This window comes from Rhipicephalus sanguineus, chromosome 5, assembly GCF_013339695.2.
Source record: "Rhipicephalus sanguineus isolate Rsan-2018 chromosome 5, BIME_Rsan_1.4, whole genome shotgun sequence".
NCBI lineage: Eukaryota > Metazoa > Arthropoda > Arachnida > Ixodida > Ixodidae > Rhipicephalus > Rhipicephalus sanguineus.
In genome coordinates this window covers 12898031-12921912 of record NC_051180.1, presented here as the reverse complement: position 1 = coordinate 12921912, position 23882 = coordinate 12898031, and the positions used below count along the sequence as shown (strand labels likewise).

At 41.9% G+C, this 23882-nt stretch overlaps 2 protein-coding genes across 3 annotated transcripts; one reads left to right on the top strand and one right to left on the bottom strand.

Annotated features, from left to right (window-relative positions):
- Nucleotides 1-740: 740 nt before the first annotated feature.
- LOC119393243 (GDP-fucose protein O-fucosyltransferase 2) lies at nt 741-19071 on the bottom strand. 2 transcript variants are annotated; one of them, XM_037660160.2, is made up of 7 exons: nt 18846-19071; nt 8862-9127; nt 7561-7813; nt 6961-7027; nt 4189-4495; nt 3717-3840; nt 741-3540 (listed from the first exon to the last, which is right to left on the bottom strand). In XM_037660160.2, exons 1-7 carry the CDS (start codon nt 18998-19000, stop codon nt 3381-3383), a joined length of 1332 nt encoding a protein of 443 aa, XP_037516088.1. In that variant the 5' UTR covers nt 19001-19071; the 3' UTR covers nt 741-3380. The 2 variants fall into 2 exon arrangements, with proteins under 2 accessions (XP_037516088.1, XP_049272112.1); XM_049416155.1 differs by having other exon boundaries at nt 9099-9127.
- Nucleotides 19072-19269: 198 nt separating this feature from the next.
- Nucleotides 19270-22349, top strand: LOC119393239 (prefoldin subunit 5). The gene is made up of 5 exons (XM_037660152.2): nt 19270-19469; nt 20100-20234; nt 20960-21034; nt 21502-21607; nt 22190-22349. Exons 1-5 carry the CDS (start codon nt 19386-19388, stop codon nt 22264-22266), a joined length of 477 nt encoding a protein of 158 aa, XP_037516080.1. The 5' UTR covers nt 19270-19385; the 3' UTR covers nt 22267-22349.
- Nucleotides 22350-23882: the final 1533 nt, after the last annotated feature.

Genomic DNA, 23882 nt, shown 5'->3' with positions numbered 1-23882 from the left:
GGTGCTGACCACTAGAGTACCACCATCTTGGAACTTGTCATTGTTGCCATTGCCATTACAATAGACTCGTTAAACGGAATCTGAAGGGACCAGGAAAACAAGTTCGATTCAGGAATTCCATTTACTGAGAGATGAACATGGGTGCAGAATACAATACTTAAACCAATTATATTAGAGGCAGCTGTTCCATTTAAGAGATTTCTGTTTACTGAGAGTCTAATGTATTTATGAATTGGCTAAAATTAGCATTATGCAACGCTAGCAATATTCACAACAGAAACCAAGAACAGGTATTTGCACAATTATGAACGCATGGACAGTGTTTGATGTTCACAAAGAATAATTTTAGGAAATGTCCAAAAGCTGTTTACGTAATCTGCTGTGTGCAGGAAGGAGCGTTTGCAGGTGCCTTTGCTAGATGGCACCACCATATCCACCTAGGTTGAGATTGTGGTCTATTGCATGTCTTGTGAATGGTAGTGCTTTGTTGTTTGCGCTTTCTATTGAAATGTGCTTTCAATTCGATGATATGCGTCTCACTTTCATATAAAACTTCAGTGTTACTCCTCACTATAGTACATTCATGTCATGTAACATTTTAAATTCCAGCTTATGGTTGCCGTCTTATTACTAACAGCAGCCTTTGCTCACGTGAGGGATACAGAACCTAGTACGGTATGAGAGTTATCACAAGTAGTCTTTCCTTTAAGACTACCTCAACAGTAACATGTTGAACAGAGTTGACACCACATACAGAAAAAGCTTTATTCACGGATATTTTGGCGGTGATGGTATATTTTCTATGCAATCACCTACTTTCAAAATTTGATACAGTCCTTTTTACATAAAAGCAAATTTGTGAGTTCTCACTGTGTTGATGTCCTGCTGTGCTGCTGTTACAATAAATTCCAACTAACTCGCCCTGTTCACTCACATTCACCGCTGCTTTGGAAACCCCCTTATATCCTTCTGGCTCATATGCTCTCTCCACCGAGTCAAGGCACCGTGCGACTGTGGCCTACGCTATTTTGAGCTTTGATTCCATCGAGTATAGTGAATTTCTCTAGAGAAGCCCAATAAGTCATACATTATTGGTAGTGCGTAACTGCTGAAAACCATGCCCAAACCATGTAAAGTTTCAACCACCTGCATGGACGAGCTGCATGGGCAACACTACACATACATCACTGCATGCAGTGATGTACACAGCGTACACAGTTAGCTGGCTTAGGTTGGCCAACTAAAACTGAATACTACCGTCAAGTCTAGCAGGCGTCTCAGGAGCAGGCAACGTTTGCACTGTAACATAATGGCAGCTTTTTCCTCCAGAATCTGTTCTAAGTCAATACATGACGCAGCACATGCCCTCTGAAATCGTCTGCTGGCGTGCCTTTCATGAAATTGGGCAATATGTCTGTTGTGCCCGCTGGCTGCATAGTCGGGCCTGCTTCGCAGCTGGCAAAGACATTGCAACAAACGGAACAAGGAATCTTTGGCTGTTTCAGGCACGAAATTTTAAGTTCCTGGCCGCATGCAAAGCAATAATATTTGACTCACAAACCTCAACTACAAGTTAGCAACAGAGAATGTTGTGCGGCACCTTCAAAGTATGTACAAAAAATCACAGCTTATATTTTGTTTCTTCTGTGACTTGGACCTCAGAGCACTTGGCCAGTAGTCTGCACATTGCCAAGCTCTGATTTGTCACTTCCCACAGCCCCGTGCTTCCACTTAGAGAATAATTCTCACTTTTTAGACTTAGACGAGTGTGGTCCAACCTATTAAAGGACATCACGGTAAACAAGCTACATCCCTCCCTGTTCGTCTATTTAAGTAAAGATCATTATGCTATGTCAAAATGTTAACAGCGCATAGAACGATTAGGAAGGGACGAGACAACAGAGATAAAGAGTGCTGACTTTCAACTAGTTTTATTTCGATAAGAAGTGCATATATACATGGCAAGGGGGAGGGCGCTAGACAAGAAAGAAAGGATACACAGGTGCTGCCAGCATTGCCTCACAATCTCCAATACAGCGCGCATATCACCACGTGTGCCCTAAAATCCAGCCAGGTAACCAATTTCTTGATTTAGAAGCGCAATAGAGAGAGCACTGACGCACTTATCTCCTAGCTTATTTTCAAATCAGCTTCAATAACTTCGCAGGTTAGCTGATCCCTATGCCTCGCCATCACTTTACTCTGAATGAAGCAAAGTGTACAGCCGCAGTGACGGCAATGAATGCCGATGTGACCCTGGACCGTATTGAAGATGTTATTGTGGTGTTCGCACAAGCGGTCATTTTGGCATCTGCCCGCTTGACCAATATAGCTTTTTCCACACGTCAGTGGGATTGAATAAACAACCCCCACTGTGCAGGAGATGAAACGTGTCCTGTGGAGAACACACAGGAACCCGTGAGGGCTGAGCGTTCACCATTTTGCACAACTTCTGAAGCTTCTCGGGAGCTGAGAAAGCCACCTGCAAGTTGGCGTGCGCTCCAATCTTCTTCAGCCAATGTGACACATTGTGCACGTACGGCAACACAACAAGGCGCTTTTTGTTGGTGTTTTCACGCTCTTTGCATTCGTTTCCTTGCCGAACCTGCTTTAGTAGCTTTTCAGCGACAGCAGTCAGCAAAGCCTTAGGGTACCCGGCGTCTTCGAGCCGGCCTACTTGCGCTTCAAAACTACGTTGCAAGGTGTCGGGGCAAGACTATATTGGTCAAACAGGCAGATGCCTAAATGACCGCTCGCGCAAACACCACAATAACGTCTTCAATACGGCCCAGGGTCACATCGGCATTCATTGCCGTGACTGCGGGTGTACACCCTGCTTCAATCAGGGCAAAGTGATGGCGAGGCATAGGGATCAGCTAACTCGCGAAGTTATTGAAGCTGATTTCATCAATAAGCTAGGAGATAAGTGCGTCAGTGCTCCCTCTATTGCGCTTCTAAATCAAGAAATTGATTACCTGGCTGGGTTTTAGGGCACACGTGGTGATATGCGCGCTGTATTGGAGATTATGAGGCAACGATGGCAGCACCTGTGCATCCTTTCTTTCTTGTCTAGCGCCCTCTCCCTTGCCATGTATATATGCACTTCTTATCGAAATAAAACTAGTTGAAAGTCAGCACCCTTTACCTCTGTCCCTTCTTAATTGTTCTATGTGCTGTTAACATTTTGAAATGAATCCACACCAACTTGCCCAAGCGTCAACCCTTGCAATCATTATGCTAATGCAGGCGCGTCTCATTCAAAAATATTGCTTTAAAAATGAAGTTAGGCAACATGTGCAACTATACGCTTGCATCTGTGTGAAGCATGCAGCTTTAGACCAATGGCCTTCGCAGACCGCGTGCTGTTACTTGAATGATGATCAGTCAGGATATGCGATTCTCCATCTGGTAGGTTGAGTGCATGTTTTTTGTCCATTTCCACACAGCCTATTGAATGTTGTGTCAGGGTCAAAATTCATTATCTCTCTTTCCTCTTGAATGCGAAAAGAAAATGTTGACTCGTAGCTGCCCACAAAATACCTGAAAAAAGAAAGAAAAAGAAAGAATATGCAAGGTTTGTCATAGCAGAATGGGTTTTACACAAAACAAATTTCTTTGGCCTTCAGCTTTGCTATCCAAAAAAGAAGTTACACTAAGTACTACATAAAAATTTGTGCGTCTTGCCTAGCCTACAGCTTAGTCAATTCAATGCTTACCTTGCATGTGCTGCTATCCACTGATCGACAATTGCTAGCCCACCATCTTTGAGTTCTTTATGAAGTTCCTTGCTGGGCTCAAACCGCACAGCTTCAGGGAGGTATGTCTTCAGTGTCTGGAATTCTGAGAAAAATGCAAGAAATTGCAACAGCAGGCACTAATGAAATGTTCAGCAATGTCAGCAATGCAACATCATGTATACATTACCTAAAACCAGCCTTGAAAAAAAGTTAATTCTCATTTGCTAGGCAACAGCCAACTAGTGATAATTTCGTGCAAAATAAATTAACGCTCTTCCCCTGCAAGTGAATGGTACTTCCACATTGAGTGTAGAGAGGATGGCAAACGGGTGAGGAGGGAAGCAGAGGGTCACACAAGGCTACGGGATGGCCAAGAGAACGAATACAGCGAAAGAAAAAAGTGAGCACGAAGCTCTGAGGGTGTGGCCAAAGAGTGCAGCCAGATTCTTACCTTCATCACCTGCGTCAGTTGCAACAAACACCTTCTTCAAGCCTTGCTTCTCAAGCAGCACTTGAATCTGTTCTGCTGCCCACTTGAGGTCAGGGACATCTTTGGGACGGCTCTTCACGTAGTCCTGGCGCCTGAGATGAACTGCAAGGTATGGGCCACCTCGGGCATGGCGTGTACTATTGGCAACAACTTTCCAGTCCTCATCAAGCACTGTGCCATCCCTTTTGTCGTCTGAATTCAGGCTATCTCGGCGAAACTTGTCTGCCACATCACGAAGTCTCTTGGAGAAGAGCATGCTTCGCCTTATCTGTACATGCATGAACAAGCAAAGAAAGTGCCCATATAAGACTGAAAATTAAATACAGCACATGTCAAAGTTAATATAACTCACGGCAGCATTATTAGCACCAATATCTCAACGTAAACTGGCACGTAAAGGCATACAAGCAGTAAAATAAGATTTCTCAGGCTCCCAACACAATGAAACATTTGCTTCATTTAATACATATGAATGTGGCCTTCATATTACATACTTGCAATTGTTAAAGAATAAACTAATTGAATTCTGTTGGTTTGTGCCAAATCTATGGTACAGTTATGAGGCACGCTATAGTGGGAGAGTCTGGATTAATTTCAACCACCCGTGGTACTTAAGATGTGCCTAAATCTAAGAATGTCTTGGATTTCACCCCTGTTGAAACAAGGTTGCTGTGGCCAGGATCAAGACTGCGACCTCAAGCTCAGTGGCACAATGCTACAGCGACAGAAAGACAGAGGTAATACAACGTTCGCTGTATTAAGCAAGGGCTTGAGAGGTTGCCACTGAATAATTCGCTTCTTACAGTACAAAGGCAACTCTTTCATTTTTCTGTTTTTAAGAGACCAGGTGTAGCAGTTGTGAAGATAAATGTAAGCATAACTACTGGCATTTACAATAGGTCCACTCTGAAAAATACAGGCTCACCTGTCCTCTAAAACAACGGCGAGAGTGCACAAAAGGAATTAATTTAATGTCCCAAAACTCCTTTGTGGGTTGTGAGAAATACCATAGTCAAAGGCTCTAGATTATACGTTGCCTACCTTGAGTTCTTTAACATTCACTGAATTATATACACAAGCATTTTTAATTTTGTTCCCATTGAAATGCATGCTGTGACCAGAAATTGAACCAGTAACCCAGCCTTCAGCAGCAGAACACCACAGTCACTGAGCCACCACTAGTTTATATGCAAACTGTATTTATCACTTAGCATGCGTGTCCCTTTCTTTTCCTGCATAATGTAGCTCATTTGCAAAGCCTAATGTAGAGTAGAAATGTGCAAATATTCAAAACATTCAAATGAATCAAATACTGTCCTATTTAATTTGGTCTTCAAATCAAACAATCACTACTCCATTACGTCCTCAAGATGAATACAAGTGACTATACGTATGAAAATCTAAATATCTTTTAATGCTTTACATTGTTTACTGCACAAAATCAGACGTTAAATCGAAGCAGAACTATGACAACTCCCATTACCAGTCACACGGTAAAAACTTTATAACGTTGTAATACCAGTATGTAAAAATTTAAATATTAAAGGGACACTAAAGGCAAATATTAAGTCAACGTTGATTGTTGAAATAGCGGTACAGAAACCTCATAGTGCTACTTTTATGCCAAGGAAGTGCTTATTTTGAAATAAAATCACATTTTAGCGGTCCTCATCGCGTAAGCACTTCAAATCACCCGCGTGAAATCAGACTTTCATACGTCACTGTTGCCATGCCCAACGTTGCCCGCCTTTACTGCGCGGCGGCATGCACTGGCGGCATGCATCATTCAGGCATCCGGCAACATCACATGCATGCGGTATTTTGTCGAATTTTCTGTCAGAGCGACTTTCACGAGCGTACAAAACACACAGGGCAGTACGCAATACCAAAACTACCACTGAGACGCGACCGCGTGAGTGAAGCAGGGTGCCGGATGAAGCGCAGTTCGGCGAAAACGAAACTTTTGAACCACGCGTGCCGTTCCCCATGGCAACGCCAAAGAGGTTCTTTTTTCCATGAATCAAACAGAAACGAACAAGCAGCATTTTATTACGTCTCTTGATGCACGGAAGGTTCTTTTTTTATTGCTGCTAGTTTTATTACTAGTGATTTATTGTAGGCAGACTCTCATACGTCATCGGGATCACTTCGAAACTGCCCCACTCGTGGTGCTCATCATGTGATACATTCAGCTTAATTTCTCGGTAAGTAGGGCACTGCTGTTGATAATATTGCCGTTTAAGAAGTTGTCATACATTGAGCTTTCACTCTGGCATAAATTGTTATTTGCCTTTAGTGTCCCTTTAAAGGTGAAGTGTGTGTACTTGCAAACTATTCAACAAATTCCAACATTAAATTTATGTTTAATTCTATTAATTCCTCGTGCAATTAATTTGGCACTTGATCTGATTTTATCGCTATTTGATACAAATGTGATCTCGTCTTGAAAACCACTGGTATTCACCTTTCCTAACTATAATGCATGAAGAGAAAGATTAAAGACTGTAAGGAAAATTCGAGCATGAAGCAGCTTATAAACAAGGCTGCCCTATTTCTTAATCTGGACCTGAATAATAGTTACACTTATCTTATAACAAGTAAAATGCATCACCACAAAAAATAAAATGCTGTTCTTGTCAGTTGGGTTCATAGTAAATAGGTGGCCATTATAAATCACATTACAGACTGTGCATTTGGCCATGCAGAGACAAAAAGCCACAAGCAGATGCTAACCTCCCAATAAACTGGGTCCCCGAAATTATCATGGAGCATAACTTCAGCACGATCTAGCATGATGGCACTGCAAAAGAGAGAGAGAAAAAAAGAAAAAGGGGAAGGGGATGCTGCATTGAAGCCAGTGCCACCACCTCAAAAATGCAAAATATTTACATGCCCAATGTCATATTCACAACCACTCTTCGAAAAAAGGATAGAGAAGTGGATATATAACACTAAAATTAGTATAAGCAACTGCCTGATCAGCAAGACAGACTTCACGTCGTTACAACATATTATTGAGTGATTGCTAAAGTGATGGGAGTTTATATGAGGTAATTTACATGCCCAAGTATGATATCTTTTCTGTCACGTGCCATAACTTGTAGATTGTTTCCTTTTGAGTGCATGTAAAAAAACCGTATATACGCATCTTGCTGAGGCTATAATATTATCCGTCTGGCTTTAAGTCTAACTGACTCTCTCTACCTTGCTTATTCAAGGCAATGGAAAAACAGAGGAAGGAATATAATGGTGTGATATTCCATGTCTTTGCTTCGTTTGCTGTGCTTGTGAGACAAGGTTTGTTAATAAGAGAGCCCTGTAAATATTACGTACGTGTGATTTGAGTGTTCTTGAAGCAGTGGCTTCAATGTGGAGCCAGAGCCTTGGACATAAAGGCAAGAAACTTCCTTGCTCACGACATCATGATAGCTCCAAAACCAGCCAGTGAATTCTCCATCGCTCTCTTCATAGTAGCCAGTCTCCTCCAGGCATGGACTCTCTTCGTATTTTTCAACCCAGCTGGACGAGGTAAATGTGCTCGGATAATGTTGCAGGTAGAATACTTTGTCTATAAGTCGCCCTACGCCTGCAAGGGAAGGGCAGCTGAGTGCAAATGAGCCATGTTAAGGCATAAAATGCAACAGGCTTTTAATATGGAGAGTTGTATTGATAAAAAGAGAGTATGTGTTAAAGAAGCACTGACGTGAAAAGTCTGAGTGCAAATTTTTTGCTTTTTTAGGTGGCTGTGGACATCATAACTACAATATAAAACCAAATTTTCTTGAGAATGACACAAAATTACACCAGCTGCTATGGTACCAGTTCAAGATGTGCGATAGTACAACATACCTTTAGGCACAGAAAAGGCAACTTTTGTCAGCTAAAGCAGGGCTGGCAATCTTAGGGTATCACAACTCAAGTGCACGCCAGTCAGCCCATTGCAATGATTGAAGGTCATGCAGTAGCACCTGTTGACAAAAGCTGTCAATTGTGCCGTTTTAATCGTACGCTTCTCTTGCAATACACAGGAACTTTCTTTCGTCCCTTGTAACGTCGATCCCTCAATGTGCTGAGCTTTTGGTAGTGCCGCAATGTGTGTTTATGTAACAGTGGTTTCTTGGTACCACAAGACAGCCACATCAGATTTCAGTGATGTGAATAGACTCCTTTTTCACCTCTGAAGCCATGCTGTGCATGGTGTGCATTTTGCCGTGGTCACAATGAAAGCTAATGTAGCGATCTTGAGAAATTGGGGCTCCTCAGCGCAATTACACTGTCAGCTGCTTGGTCATTCAGTGCACCGACATGCTGCGGCATTGGGCTACACAATGAGCAGCATAGCAGATGAATAGTAGCCAAGAGACAATAGAACGAGCTAAAGCAAGTGCCAAGATGTTGTGATGTTCTACTCCCATTTGACCACTTTCTACACCACAACATCATTACATATACATCTCTTGTGAAACCAAAGCAATATCGGTACATATAAAAGCCGTTGTAATAAAGTACTCCGGGAACCCCGAAGTTTGTCATTATTTTTCTATGGTTTCAAGGCACACAGCTTCATTTAATGAAAAAAAAAAGGGAACTGTCACATCAGTACTCTTTCAAAGTGAATATACAGCCCTACTTACTGTGGATGTAATCTTCGAATTCCATGACAGGCACATAGCCTGCTAGGCTTCCTATATCAAAAAATTGTTCCCACCTAATCTTTATTTGCGAACTTATATCTTTGCTTTGCCAATGGTACAATGGACCCCATGGTGGCAAAACCAGCACCCATTCTTCAAGGTGCGAATCCGTATTAAGTGCGGCTACAAGCCTTGCTACTCTCATGTAGACATCTCTTCTCAAGTTGAAACCCTCACCAGGGTTGACATCATGCATCAGATACTTCCTGCAACAAGAAACAAGAAACCAAATTGCAATCACTTCAGAGAGGACTGGGCATCTAGCTCACATTGTACGTGTAAAAGTGACGCTGCACCTCCTGTGTTTCTTAGCTAGCTCAAGGACTGCATTAGAACAAAAACTGAGCTACAATAGAATTTTATTAAAGGGAACCTTAATAGACAGAAAAAACGTGTTCTGATTAAGCGGAGTTCTATTTATGTTGAACAATATGTGTAGCGCTAGCTATCATACACACACAGCCAGGTGTGTTAAGCATCAAGTGAATATAGCTGCCAGTTTGTCCTGTAGCATGGGGAACAGCTGATGGCTACTGGATGGACTAGGTTTGCTAGTTTCTGTTTCAAGGAGACACTGGTGACGTATTAAAAGAAATACCATAGCTCTTATGCTCCAAGTAGTGACCAAATAACATGAAGTTGTGCAAGGAATCTTAGTCACTGTTCAGTGAAGGTGGCTGTCAGGATATAAGACAGGTTCCCCAAGAATATATTTTAGGTTGCCCCTCTTTTGCAAAAAGTCTTTTAGAGCTCGCTTATGCGGTTTCCGTTTACAGAGAGTTCTGAAAATTTTGGTACTGATAAACAAAACTTCTCTAGCACTATACAAATATAACAGTAGTTCCACTTAAGCAACCACTGTTTACTGAGATTGTACTGTGCTTTGTGAACATTTATTTGTGGCAGCACTACACAGACATAATGGAAGGTGACAAACAGTACATGTGCTGTTTTGTTTCTCAGAACTGAGAATGTTCATGTTCCTAGACAGTGTGTCTACAAGTTATGCAGCACTGCCACACCACTACTGCCTAAGGAACAGATTGATTGAGTCTCATGACGTACCAATAGACATTGTACCAATAGACATGGTTTGAGTATGTGTATGCTTTTAGGTACCCCTGACCATAGGCGTATCTACACGGGGGGGAGGGGCAAGGGGGGCGCCAGACCCCTCGTTGAGAAAAGTTAGGGGGGCGAAGCCCCCCCACTTGCGGCAGTAGTCACTGTCAGTTGCACACTGGGAAACCAACAACTGAGAAGTTTTCCTTCAACACATCAATCAAGTAATTATACAGTAAAATTTGTGCTACACTTCTGTTGTGAACACTGTCTTCCGTGTCTCACGACCACACACTGTAGGCTTTCTGTGGTACAGGCCACCTATGCAACGCTTTCGCATCTTGCACTCTGCAGCACTGCAAAGAAGGCTACCGCTGAGCAGGGGCTCTATAACGTTCTAACGCACTGTCATGCTTTGATCCTGCTCTGCCAAGCCTGAAACTTACATCATCGACGACGCGAATACGGGCGGGAATCAGTAAACGTTTTATGGATCGATCAAACGCTCCTCCTGTTTCAGGACATTCATTTTCTTTAATCTAAAAAGAATAGCATCACCGCTGCTCTACATCCAAGCTGCCATGAGTCGATGAGTGTGCAGAAGTGCCGAGTGTTTTAGTTAGGTCGAGCTAAAAAAGTTCCGATTTGGTGTCCGATTAACCTGCTTCGCCTTGCTTACCATATGGTACCTTGTAGTGATCGCGGCGGCTTGCAACAAACCGACAAATTAGAAAGTAGACTCACACATTGGGATGCCCAGCTTTCAAGCTTGCCCCACAACTTGATCTACCAAACCAGGGAAATGGTCAATGTTTTCTGGACTGAATGGTTTTCTGGACTAAGGAGACTTAACTGACAGCCGGACTAGTTGGTCTGATTCATCTTGAATTGACTTGTACAGCACAAGAACACAGACGGCAAAGAAGTACACATGCGGAGTGCTGTTTATTTCTCTCTCTTCCTTTCTCAGCAAGGATGAATTCACAGAGTTGTATACGGGCAGAAACAGCTCAACATCGTTATACTACAACTGAAATATTTATTATACTTGTGAATTCATCTCACCAGCTGCTATAAGTACTACATTCAGAATGAGACATTGTACGGCTATTCCAAAAAAATTTTAGGCATTGTTCAGCATAGTAATATGCTGTTTAGTGTGCACAAGTCATTTATGACATTGCGTAACAAGCAGGCGATTTCAAAGTTTGTGACATCGCGTAACAGGCAATAATAATAAGTGTTAGGGTTTTACGTCCCAAAACCATGATATGATTATGAAGGAAGCCGTAGTTGAGGGTTCCAGAAATTTCGACCACCTGGGATTCTTTAATGTGCACCTAAACCTAAAGCACACGGGCCTCAAGCATTTTCGTCTCCAGCGAAAATGCAGCCACCGCAGCCGGAATTCCGGAATTCAGCCCCACAACCTTTGGGTCAGCAGTCGAGCACCGTAACCACTAGACCACCGGGGCGGGTAACCACGTAACAAGCAGGCGATTTTATGGCGCACCGAAACTTTTTGATGAATGGCAAAGAACCAATGGCCAAAAATATGCCGTATTAAAAATAGTGTATTCCCCTATTTTTTACGTAGTTGTGCATGAGTGGTCAATACACGATAAATCATTTTCACGTCATTTGTTGCATCGCATTACGAGCAGGTGCTGTGTGTGTGACCCAGAAAATTTTGACCGATCATAAACAGCTAATGACCAATGCGGAAGGAAACAATGCGGGGTATTTAACGTCACAGTCGCCCCTATTTTCTCAAAGAAAATATGTACTTACGCCGTTTACACATGTGCATTTACTTGGAGAGGCCGGAGGGCTCTCCAAGCAATGACGCAAATATAAATATGATAAGTATAAAGGTTACACTACAGCCCTAACACCACGAATTCTTACTTTTTAAAAATAAAACTTGGGGTTGACGAGTTAACAAGAACAGTAATATAATAATCAGTGGCGTAAATCATGAGGGGGTCAGGGGGGTCCTGACATCCCTTGTGTTCAGGCTGAGGGGGACACCCCTTGCAAGTGTCCATCCTTGAGATCTATCTTTCAGACGTCATATTTGAATTTCTTGAACGTCATAGTTGGATTTGAATTAAGGATTGCGCACCTTCCGTAAAACCAAAAACCCTTCCAATAAACAGAAACGAAATGCAAAAGTGAAAGCTCCTTGTCGTTTCATAAAGTACTGTAGAGCATGAGCTTTCTGGAATGCTGCAGCACGGGCTACGGTTACTTCAGACGTGCCTCAAATGTTTATTACGCTGAAGTTTGACATAGATAATAAAGGATCCCCGATAATCTACCTTTACTTACGTCGACGATTTGTTGGGAGCCATTCACGATGAAGTATAAATGCGATCGCTCGACTATGATTGTGTTATTTTAATAAAAATTGCCATTGCAGATAAAATTGTTTTACAAGAAAGTCTCCTGGGGCAAACCGTGGGAGGCCTTTTCTAACAGGTTTACACGATGGGGAATGGAGAATGAAAAGCTGTAGCTTTACGCGTTGTCACACACAAAAAAGTGCTAGCATTTGCCTTTCATGGCTTAAATCGAATGAAATGGCCAGGAAGGAAGGAAGGAACAGGAGAAGAAGAGGGATGTTAACCGGCCTACGCTACCCTACACTGGCAAAAAGGATGGGGGAGCTTCAATGAGGGAGCTGGAAATATGCTATAGTTACGCTAAAAACTAACGTTTTTTTATTTCATTTGAAAGAATGATTTTAATTTTGATATAATAAAAATAAAACATTTTTGTAAAAACAAATGGCCGCCATCGCACGAGGTGTGTCCCCCCTAGTAACTTTTCTGGATTTACGCCACTGATAATACTAATAATATACTAATAGTAATCATAATAATAATAATATGCTAGAAACACTATTTCGACTAGGAGCAAACAAGGCAATATATAGTATATGCCAACCTGAGTATATGCAAGAATGTGTAGTACTAATTATGGAAAAGGAAAGGTGCAGTCATAGCCACAAACATTACAACGCAATTATTAGTGGGCAGCTTTTAGACGTATATGAAATTTTATTGAATGATACAAATCTGTAATATACTAGCAAGACCGCCATCAATATAATTGTGTTCATGCATAAAGTTGTGTGGTAAATGTATAAAAAGTGTTGCCCTTCATACTATTATGTGCATAACACGCCTATGAATGGTGCACCCAGTGTACGCTATGTAAAACTGATTGTACTTTTTCTATACTGTTATTAAACACTGCTAAACAAATGCTCTCTCTGTATATAAGTGAGTGCGATGAAGTTCTCTCTCTCTCTCGCTACCTGTGTGTGTGTGTGTGTGTGTGTGTGTGTGTGTGTGTGTGTGTGTGTGTGTGTGTGTGTGTGTGTGTGTGCGCGTGCGTGCGTGCGTGTGTGTGTGTGTGTGTGTGTGTGTGTGTGTGTGTATACATACAAGCAGGGCTGGGCAAAGATACTTTGAAATTGTATCGCGATACGATACAAGATACTCAGGCAAGAAGTATTTGAGATACAGATACAAGATACTGCCACAAGAATTGTATTCGATACGATACTTGGCAATTGTATCTTAAGATACTTCGATACATTCGCAAATTTGTTTTTATAAGTCCATATAATGTAGCAGCAAACGCCTATGCAGAAAAACGTCTGCTTGATAATTTCTTAAGATTGACCCATTTCGTTTCACTTATTTATTTACATCATACTGTTGGCATGTGGCCCAAGCAGGAGGGGCAATGTACAGCATAGGAAACACACGTACAAGGACAATTGAAAATCTCAAACGAAGGAAGACAAGCAAACAAACAGCTCTAATATGAAAATGTTGTTTAGGAAATAGTGAGAACGTAATTATGAATTTATTCTGGTGAGTCCGGATGATGAAAAGGTATCAGGTTCCATTCCTCAGTAGTTCGGGAAAAAAAGAAAATTAAAAAAAATTAAAAAATGAGTGAAATGTGTGTTAGTATCTCAAAATTTTGCCCTTCTTGCTCAAATTACATTAGTTTCCTTCCGAAACAACTTATTGGAGTTTGTTTTAGCTTCTTAACAGGACAGCTGTTTATACACTTCGCTGCAGCGCTTCTTGCTTGTAAATTTTGCAGTTGATGGGAGTCGCTGATCTGCTTGCTGACCAGCTAACGGGTTGCCATCTAATCACAAGAACTTCAATAAGAAGCCTTCGCACGATGGCACAAATACCGGCGTAGACTTTTGCCTTGTCCGTAAAAGAGCGTTGGCGCAATACCGGAGCACTGGACAGGTGTACAGCAGCAACAACGCTGGTAGCGAATCTTTTTTCTTGACGCATCGTGTACACCAGGGGTCTCAAGCACCGTCTTCCTCCCATTTGTTTTTATTTTCTTAATAAGTATGTACATGAGCTACAATGACATGACCGGTCTCAAGCATTCTTTTCTTGAGGACATGTGGTCACCATGTGTTGAAACATAACCGTGGAACAAAAACTCGGTTCGACCCCGGGCGCAGCGGTTGCATTTCGACGAAGGCGAACGCGTAGTGTGCGATGTAGGTGCACGTTAAAGCGCACCAGATGGTCCAAATTGCCGGCCATGCAGGCCAGGCTAACCCCGCCTGCTGCAACATCACCACCACCCCCACGTCCCTCGTAATCATCTAATGGTGCTGGGACGTTAAACCACAGATATTATTATCGTTATTATTAACAAAATCTCGATATTTCAGAATCCGCGTCCAGATTTCAGTCATTCTGTAACTGTATCGATGTTTCTCGAACCCTGAGTCCAAATTCCTTTCAGAAATGACCTATATATGAGATATGGGAAAGGTTCCTTTCAAATGGCAGCGTTAGCTGTCATCTTCTTCAAGCTACTCCTGCCCCCCCCCCCCCCCTTTCAACCTTCACTTTACTGCCCTGGCTCTTGCGGGACTGCATTTAGTGACTGCGGTCCGCTCGCTTTACGGTGAGCTTGAGACACCTGGTGTATACGTAGAGGACATAAGCTGCAATGAATTTTCATATTGTACTTTTCTGCTGGCGTAAATGATTCTTCGTTGATATACTCACTAAAGTACAATCTTTCAACCATATTTCTTCAAGGAGAGAACATGTGCAACCCAGAAACGTCTCATATATATATATACGTATTGTATAGTTGCACAAAGCGTCGCTGGATACCGCCACTATTCGCGCTACTTCCACTTATAAGTTCTGATTACGTGGCGATTAGTAGTACTAAAAAATTCAGGAAGGCCTAAAACAGGAAAACAAATATAGGTAAAACAGAGAGGCGGTTCCGTATCAAACATTCACACTGAGTGAGTACAGAAAGACGATACAGACGGCGCCCTTAATAGCTATGACAATTAAGCATGAAATGTCGTCAACTCACCTGTTAAGGTGAGACAATGGCAAATTCAGTGCCTATGGAAAATTGCCTGAAACGGATCGTGAGGACGCTTACCAGAAAAACAGAGCGTTCGGTATAACAGCCTTTTTCGAAGCCCCTTCCTAACATCTTTAAGATGGCTCCTAATAATTTCCTTTTTTTTATAACGCAAACTCAATTTCGCTATTTTACTAAGCGGTAAGCAGAATGTTTTGTACTGTATACTCAAGGCGCGCCCACATAAATATATATCTGTTTTCAAAATCCCCTTGGCAACGTGTAAATGTGTAAACAGTAGTAGAAATATTGCAGACATTCAAAAGAATAAAGCAGATATCTTATTTTGGTAGTCCGTTACAAAAGATATACTGCAGTGACTAGACCGTAAAAAACAGCACAGAGACTTAGGCAATGTATGGGATGCAAAAGGACAGCTAAGAAAGCACTTGTGCTAACATTCGAATTATGATTTTATAAATTTTTTGAATAACGACAGCAGGAAAAAAAGTACGGTAGGCCAAGATAACGCTCGCTCTATTATATCTAGCATCAGTATCAGTAATGCTAAAGTTGTTAAAATCTTATTTGCATATAACTTAATTCATTGCATGTAAGTCAAACTTACATCCACGAGATCGTTCAAATCGTTAATATGTAAAAGCCACGAGACGCAAAGCAAACCCATCCTTGCAGGCGTCAGATTTTGTTACGAAGCAAGACGCAAGAGAATCTTCAATAACGACACTGTAGCAACGTCAGAATTTGCGCGATAGACGCCGCACGCATTGGAGAACGCGGCGTAGGACAGTGGTTAAGAGCAAGTGTCATGGCATGGGCGCAACTAAAAACAAAGAAACATCGAGAAAACATAAGGTACTTGGGATGGGCGTAGACGTCCGCGCGCTTGTTACTGTCGAGACTGCGTGAGCGCTGGCACGTGACTCTGCTCCACCAATGCGGACGCGCAGACCTCATATTCTGCCCTCACTGGAGGGCACTGGCGGAAAGAAAATTTCATCACTGCCTTTAGTTTTATTTAGATGGCATAGTGACGCCAGGACCATTTTGAGGAGCGGAGTTGGGCCAGCGATTATTGTCTCGCACGGTTGTGTTGCGACAGCAGTATCTTGTATCTTAAGATACACGATATATTATCGAATGTATCGGAAATACAGATACAGATACCTGTTTTTCGAGACGTATCGCGATACAGATACAAGATACCCAAAGAGTATCTAAGATAGTATCTAAGATACATGTATCTTCGATACTGCCCAGCACTGCATACAAGCATACATACACGGCCTACAGAATGAGGGAGACCTACCCCCCACCAGTCATGGGCACGTTACCAGTAAAAAGTAACAGTGTTACAGTTACAGTTACCTAAGCCAAAAAAGTAACTCTGTTACAGTTACAGTTACAGAGTTTCCGAAAGTAACTTGTTACAGTTACAGTTACTGTGCAAAAGTAACGTCGTTACTTTTCCGTTACTTTATAAAATAATAGATCACAAATCAAATTATAGAATTTATTTAATAAGGGTTGCACGTCGTAAAACCCTAGACGAAGGAAACATAAAAGGGGCCCAACACCAGCAATCACTTTGAACGCCTCTTACTTGAAGTGGAAAACGTGGTTGATGTACTGGAACGACGGCGTATATCCTAAGACGTTTATTAACTATACCCAGAAGCGCATGCGAAGAGCAGCGGGGAGTGCATCACGAGTGGTTACGACGTCCATTGCGTCTTCTCCATATGTTTAAGGTGTGTCAGACTCTGTTCGGAGAGCTTCCGGTCCGCTGGGCATACAAACCGTTTTTAAGTCCCGTTATTATACCTTGGAACATGACAGCGTGTGTTCACGAAATCCTAAGACTGCACACCTGCGGATGATCATGGCGGTATCTAAAAGTGCGATGCGGGGATCGGCGAAACGGGCAGGAAATGATCAACGAGGCCTAAAGAACTCAAGAGGAATGTCGCTAAAGCAACCCATGCAACGCGTTCTAAGACTGAGCTTGTTGAGCACTGCTGGATGACAGGTCATAGCTTTGACCTAAACAATGCGACGACGCCGGTTTGTGAACGAAGGTGGGGGAAAAGCAACTCCTGGAATCGTGGTTCATTCACCGCGGCTTGCAAAAACAGCCGCGGCCCCCCACTGGACATTTACAAGGACATGTGTGACTAGTGGACTGGTTGACCTCGGCTCATTTTTTTTTCTTTTTTAGGATGCCACCTTCACTGGGGGTGAAACGTCTGTCATTTTGTTAATAATTGTTGCAATAAGTCGGAGTAAACATTTTACAACCAGTTACAAAGAAGTTTTAAAATATCGCTTCACTAGTTCATGGAATTTCTGGCCTTAGCCGTTTCGCGTTCTGCTGTTTTCTAGCCACCTGTCAAACACGATTAGCTCGGAGCCTCAGACAAAGGAGACTATAAACATGGCATCCTAATGCTCCTCCACCTGTACACCAAGAACATAGCTAGATGCTCAAGTGACGAAAAGGATATATATGCTGAAAAAAAAAACGGACGCGAACTTAGCAGGCTGTTCAGTTGAACCACGATTGATTTACATGTTGCGTTAATGACAGACCTCCAAACTCGGTATTCTGCAGGGAAGATAATACGCTTAGTCACCTCCTCTCCTAAACTGCGAGTTGAGCCCTATTCTGGAAAGTTGAGGGGTGGAGAGGATATATGGTAAAGAAGAAAGTTCGAAAAAATGTTGCTGTTGGATAATTTTCCATAAAGACAGAAGTAACTGTAACGGTATTTTCCATTACAGTTACTGCTAAAAAAGTAACAGTGTTACAGTTACAAGTTCCTCTAACTTAAAAGTAACTAGTTACAGTTACAAGTTACTGAAAAAAGTAACTAGTTACCGGTAACGCGTTACTAGTCACTAGTTACTGCCCAAGACTGCCCCCCACCCCCTTCTCACTCGCGAACAAGTTGTACGCCACTGCCCCTGCCAATGGCCAAAATTAATGAAATGCTACATATAGGGTGCCCTAATCGTAAACCTTGCGTTGATTGCTCTGGGAGGTTACTCAAATCTCAACTTTTTTACAGCAGTATCGACGCTTTTATGCTTGAAAAGCTTTTAACACGCGTCATGCTCGAAAAAAAATGCCTGTATAAGAAAACCAAGCAGATATATTACTATTTTTCTTCTTGCTTTGTGTTCCAGTTACTAGCGTACGTACGAAGATGTTCTGAAACACGTGCTTGCGCTTTTTCTTTTTACCGGTAGTGTAAAATATACCTTAAATTTGGCTAATACTTTCAGTTTCGAGTCTGTTGGCGCGTGCATCGCCTTCCGCGTGTAGTCTGCTTTCGCGCATTTCTGCTTCGCGCATTCGAAGTCCGTGGACTAATTTGCCCGACTGACCAAACAGCGTGTCAGCATGAATCGAAAACGTTTGCAGACAAGCAATCACAGTGACGCAAAACGTACCGTGGCAGCGTCTTTTTGGACACAGAAGCTGAACACGGTTGTGACGGCTTTGCACCAGAACATGTAGAATACGGGTCCGTAGCAGAGACGAGCAACGACAGTAAACCAGTAATGACGACACAGAATACTATCGCCGTAAATCTTAGCACGAGCATTAGTTCACAACGAGGAAGGCGAAAGCACGTCGTTTTGAACCCACCCGCACTGAACCAAAACAACCCGTGCCGAGGAGGATGGCTCGATGGTTCCTACTAAACTCGAAACTTCAAACAAACAAGAAAACATTTAGCAATATATTGATAAACACTTAAATCTAAGCAACCATTTGTGTAGCAACCTAAAGTACAGTGGCTAGAATATACTAAAGTAATACAACTATTAAGTTTCAGTTCAATTGGAAACAGTCGAAGCCAACATAAGCCACAAACTTTCACATTAATAGCCGTATACGAGCCTAGCACGGGGACCGTGCATACTTGGTCATTGCGTGTGGTGTTGGCGTTTAGTTGGTTTAGTGCGGTGACTGCCCACGCGTAAGCAATGTCTGGAGACAAACAAAACGTGCTTTCGATCTCCATGCTTGACATCGGAGCCCTCGCACAGTTGAAACAGCATATTGAACAGGTGATGAGTTGAAGCTGTACAGTGTGTAGACAAAGTACAAGAGGCGTGGTGGATTCTTTGAGGACGGACACCACTAGAAATAGCGTTTTAAAGGGCAGGAAATTGCTCCTTTTAACGAATGTTGGATCTAGATTAAATGTCCTGTGCGACATTGTCACCGTGTGAAAAACGGACACTCACCGTGAAGTTGACAGGACGGACGTTTCCCGACTACTTCGCGTTGCCAGCTAACTAGTTCAGCCGTCGCCGAAAAGTCCACATAAGCCGTTTCTAAATTGAAGCAGCTCAAGCAACAAAGACGGAAGACGGACACAACAAGCTGTCTAACCTTCGTCTTAGTTGTTTGCGCTGCTTCAATCTACAATGGAACCGTACCAACTAGCCCAGTACTCGACCTCGCTCGTGAACCTTGCTATCGAATAAGTTGTATTTCTACGCGTATCTTGCTCTTAGCAGTGCCTGGTATGAATAAAGACAAAGGTATTTATACTTTAACGATCTCGTAACCGTATGGTGTTCGGTAAGGTGAAAAGCTTTTGTTTGGCCGCATAACACACCCGTCTTGTCTACTGCCTTGTTTGTCGACACTGTTCTTCTGTATTAATGTGTATGTTCGCTCACCCCTTACAGGAACTCGATTTCTTCAGTACCTCGTTGCAGCAGCTTAAAGCTGCACAGACGAAGTTCCAGGAATCAGAAGGATGCCTGGATATGCTGAAACCCTCGTGCGAAGGAAAAGACATCCTTGTGCCTTTGACAAGCTCCGTATCCTTGATGTCGCTCGTGTTGTGCTCTGCTCTTCAAGGGCGTCCGTAGAACTTTTTCCGGGGGGGTGCCCCCGGAAAATCAGCAGAGGGTGGGGGAGGGGGCATACAGCATAGCTAGCTTTTGTTGCATTGCCGTGACATGACCGGCAAGATTAGTCCAGAGCAGTATGTAACGTGCAAAGTTGGCTGGTAATCCTGAATGATGCTTCACGCGGATATGCGGGACTGGAGTGTGCTAATCAAGCTGTGTAGCTTATTGCTACTGCATAGAAAATTATTATACAAAATTCCAAGTGGGGACAGCTGCCCCCCCTTGCACTCCCTCCGGACGCCCATGCTGCTCTTTTGACCTCTCCTGCTCAAGTGCTTCACATCATCATGTATGCTGCATCACAAAGGTCGAACCTCAGCACAGCTCAAATTTATCAGTGACTTTTTCCAATAATTTTGTCACCAAATTTATCTGCTTAGGGAGCTGGTACTTGCCTGAAGCAGACTTTCTGGTGTCCTTTCCCACTGACAAAATTCGCTACTATGTTCACAAACCAACGAGCGAAAGACTTATCATGAACAGAATTTGTTTTTATAAAGCTTGTTGAAATGTAGTAGATACAGTAAAAATGAGCCCGAGTTTGCAAACCTTATGAAAAATTTAGGAACGCTGGCAGGTAAGCAGTATCAACACATCCTGTACCAAGCTTTCCATAACTTGTAATTGTTCAGATGTATGTACCTGGTAGACTCGTGGATGTCAACAAAGTCACTGTTGACATTGGAACTGGCTACTATGTGGAAAAGGTGAGTTATGAATGCCATATGTCTGGCGATGTAGTGCAGCTGTGAACCAAAACCGCATAAAATTGCTTGCTTTTCTTTTGCAAACTAATCCTTCCTTACATGCAGTGAAAGCCCCTACGTACACTGCATTTTGTAAAATCAAGGCACTCATTCGTTCTAGTTGGTATAATCGGAGTGCTTCAAAGCATTGAAACACTTAGGTACAACATACCGGCAAACTGAGCAATGCCAAGGCAGATATGAATTGTATGATTCCTAACTGTCCTTGTTTTTTAGTACCACTTAATTTTCCAGAATTAAGTAAAAGAGCGATTCTTCTAATACAACAGTGCTCACTGGCCAAGCTAATACTGCAGTTTGAGTTCACTTCTCAGCTTTCGCTGTTCATTATGTCCATTTAGGAAATTTTGGAACCTTGTGTTAAAACACTTTGTTATACAATTTCATCTCGTGTAACTGCGTTTCAGGACGTCAGTGCATCGAAGGACTATTTTAAGCGACGAGTCAAGTATATCACAGACCAAATGGAAAAAATACAGAAAGTTGCTCAGGAGAAGGTGGCACTTCGAGAAGGTATGTGAAAATGTCTACCACGTACCGTTTAATAAACAGCGCAAATTATTTTGACCTGCAAGCTTTTCTAATATTGAGTTTCCACATTTGACAGGCCTGATATAGATAAGTTTAGCAATGAATACAAATGAAGTAATTTAGTGTGTTTAATGAAAAAAATTCAGTTCCTAAGTGTAATTAATTTTAGCAGAGCTGCTGCGACACTTTTAAATGTTTATAAAGCTTGAAATACAGATTTTTTTCACAGAAAATGAATTTTATCCATCCTTATGGAGATCTTTATGGATTGTTGAAAAAACTGTTGCAGTAGCTTGGCTCCAAATAGCCATGCAGTTTATAATGCAACACTAATATGCAATTTAGATGCGTAAAATATTGCAAGCTTGTTCACTGTAAAATTATGACTTGATTTCACGACCATCAGTCTATGTTAAAATGGCTGATTGGGCGAGTTGGCGATTCACGATACGTAGAAATACGAGCGCGTAACTTATGCGCTTGTCCTTGTCTTCCCAAGTCCCTGTATAAGTTACGCGCTCGTATTTCTAAGTATCATCAGTCTGTGTTTTCTGTACCTTGCAGCCATTGTTGAAACCATGGACAAGAAGATCCAGGCAACTTTTGCTGCTCAAGCTGCTGCAGCTGCACCCAAAAGTTGAGACATGCTGTCACAAGACTTGTACTACTATTTATGCTGCTATAGTGATCCTTCTACAGATCAAAATAAAAGCCTAAGAAATTTGAATTTTTCGTGTATTGACAGTTTGTGACCCTGCCACCCATAGGACAAAGTGTGCTTAGAGCTGCCTGGCAGTGGTTCATCATAATGTATGTGAATCTGGTCACCATATAAGGGTACTTACATTGAGCAAGTTTATTAAAAACTATATCGGCAACAACAAAGTTGCAGAAAAAGTCACCGATTTAAACATGTGGGGTTTGCCAATCTAAAGGTAAATTGCTTATAAAGTGCATATGCATCACATAAAAGGTGTGTGCTCGGAACAAATTTTAATGGGACCAATAACTGCCCAATATGTGTCACAATCTTTTGGTGGAAATGAAAGCAAGACATATAGTCATGGAGTCAAACATGCTTTTTGCAGTTCAGGCAGGATGCAACTTTAATTTGGCTCAAAAAACAGCAAAAATAGTACCAAGTTGCACAACATTTTGTGGTGAAACTGGTACTAGGACTGGATCATTACCATGAGTCGACAGACTACTGTAGGTAAATTGTCTATTAGCATTTTAAAATTTCATTATTTATTACTACAATTGCTGATTATTCTTGCATACCATGATTTAAGGAAAGTTCATGGTTACAATCTACATTTTACGATGGTGCATATTGTGCAGTTTTGTGCACTACTTCATATGAATGCAAGTTCTGACTGCATATTAGAGCTGAAATTCTTTGCTATAGCACTCTCGGATCTTCAAATGACTGCACACTGTTGAACTGTGCATAATGTGTAAAAGTACAGTTAACAATTATGGAAGTGCAGTTTCGCATTTGAACAAGTGTTGCAGTTAGTGCAGAATACATAGACAAATGTGAAGACCAGACACTTGTCTGTATCTTGTCTTTTCACCTTTGTGCCTACAAGTCTGCACTAGATAGATGCAAATAGACGAAAATAGGCCATTTTGATGGCATGTTTCATGCATTCACTGCAGTGTAAGCACTGCAAGGTTGAACGCAGTTGGTAATGGAACCATCACTGCAGTCACCATTGGGAATGAGCAAAATTTAGGCTTGTGCGAATAGTAAATTTTAGGTTCGAAGCGAATAGTGATTTTGTCAAATAATTTCGAATCTAATTTGAATAGTGTATATGACATAATATAAAGAAAAATGATCATATTTGTCATGACCCAACTAACCTGCACAATATTTTTTAAATTTAAAGAAGGCATGTGCAACTGTCATTCTTTCTAGTTCAAAGGGAAGTGGAAGCAACTTTGAATAGCAGCAGGGTTTGACTTTCGGTAGAATGCAAGTGATAACCTGTAAAATATGTTGAGTTTTAAAATTTACTATACTTAGAGCATATAAGCCGGTGTAAAAAGCTTTTAAACTTAAAAAATGATGAATCAATGTGAGGATAATTAGTTCACTTAACTTTGAAATGGGGGCTTTGCGTCAGTGCACATCTTCCCTGGATAGGTGTATTCACGGTATAGCACCCCTTCACTGCAGCGAAACCACTCTTACAGGGGGCTAAATGCACTTTATAAATGTCTGTTCATTTCGAATGCTTCAAATTTAGAA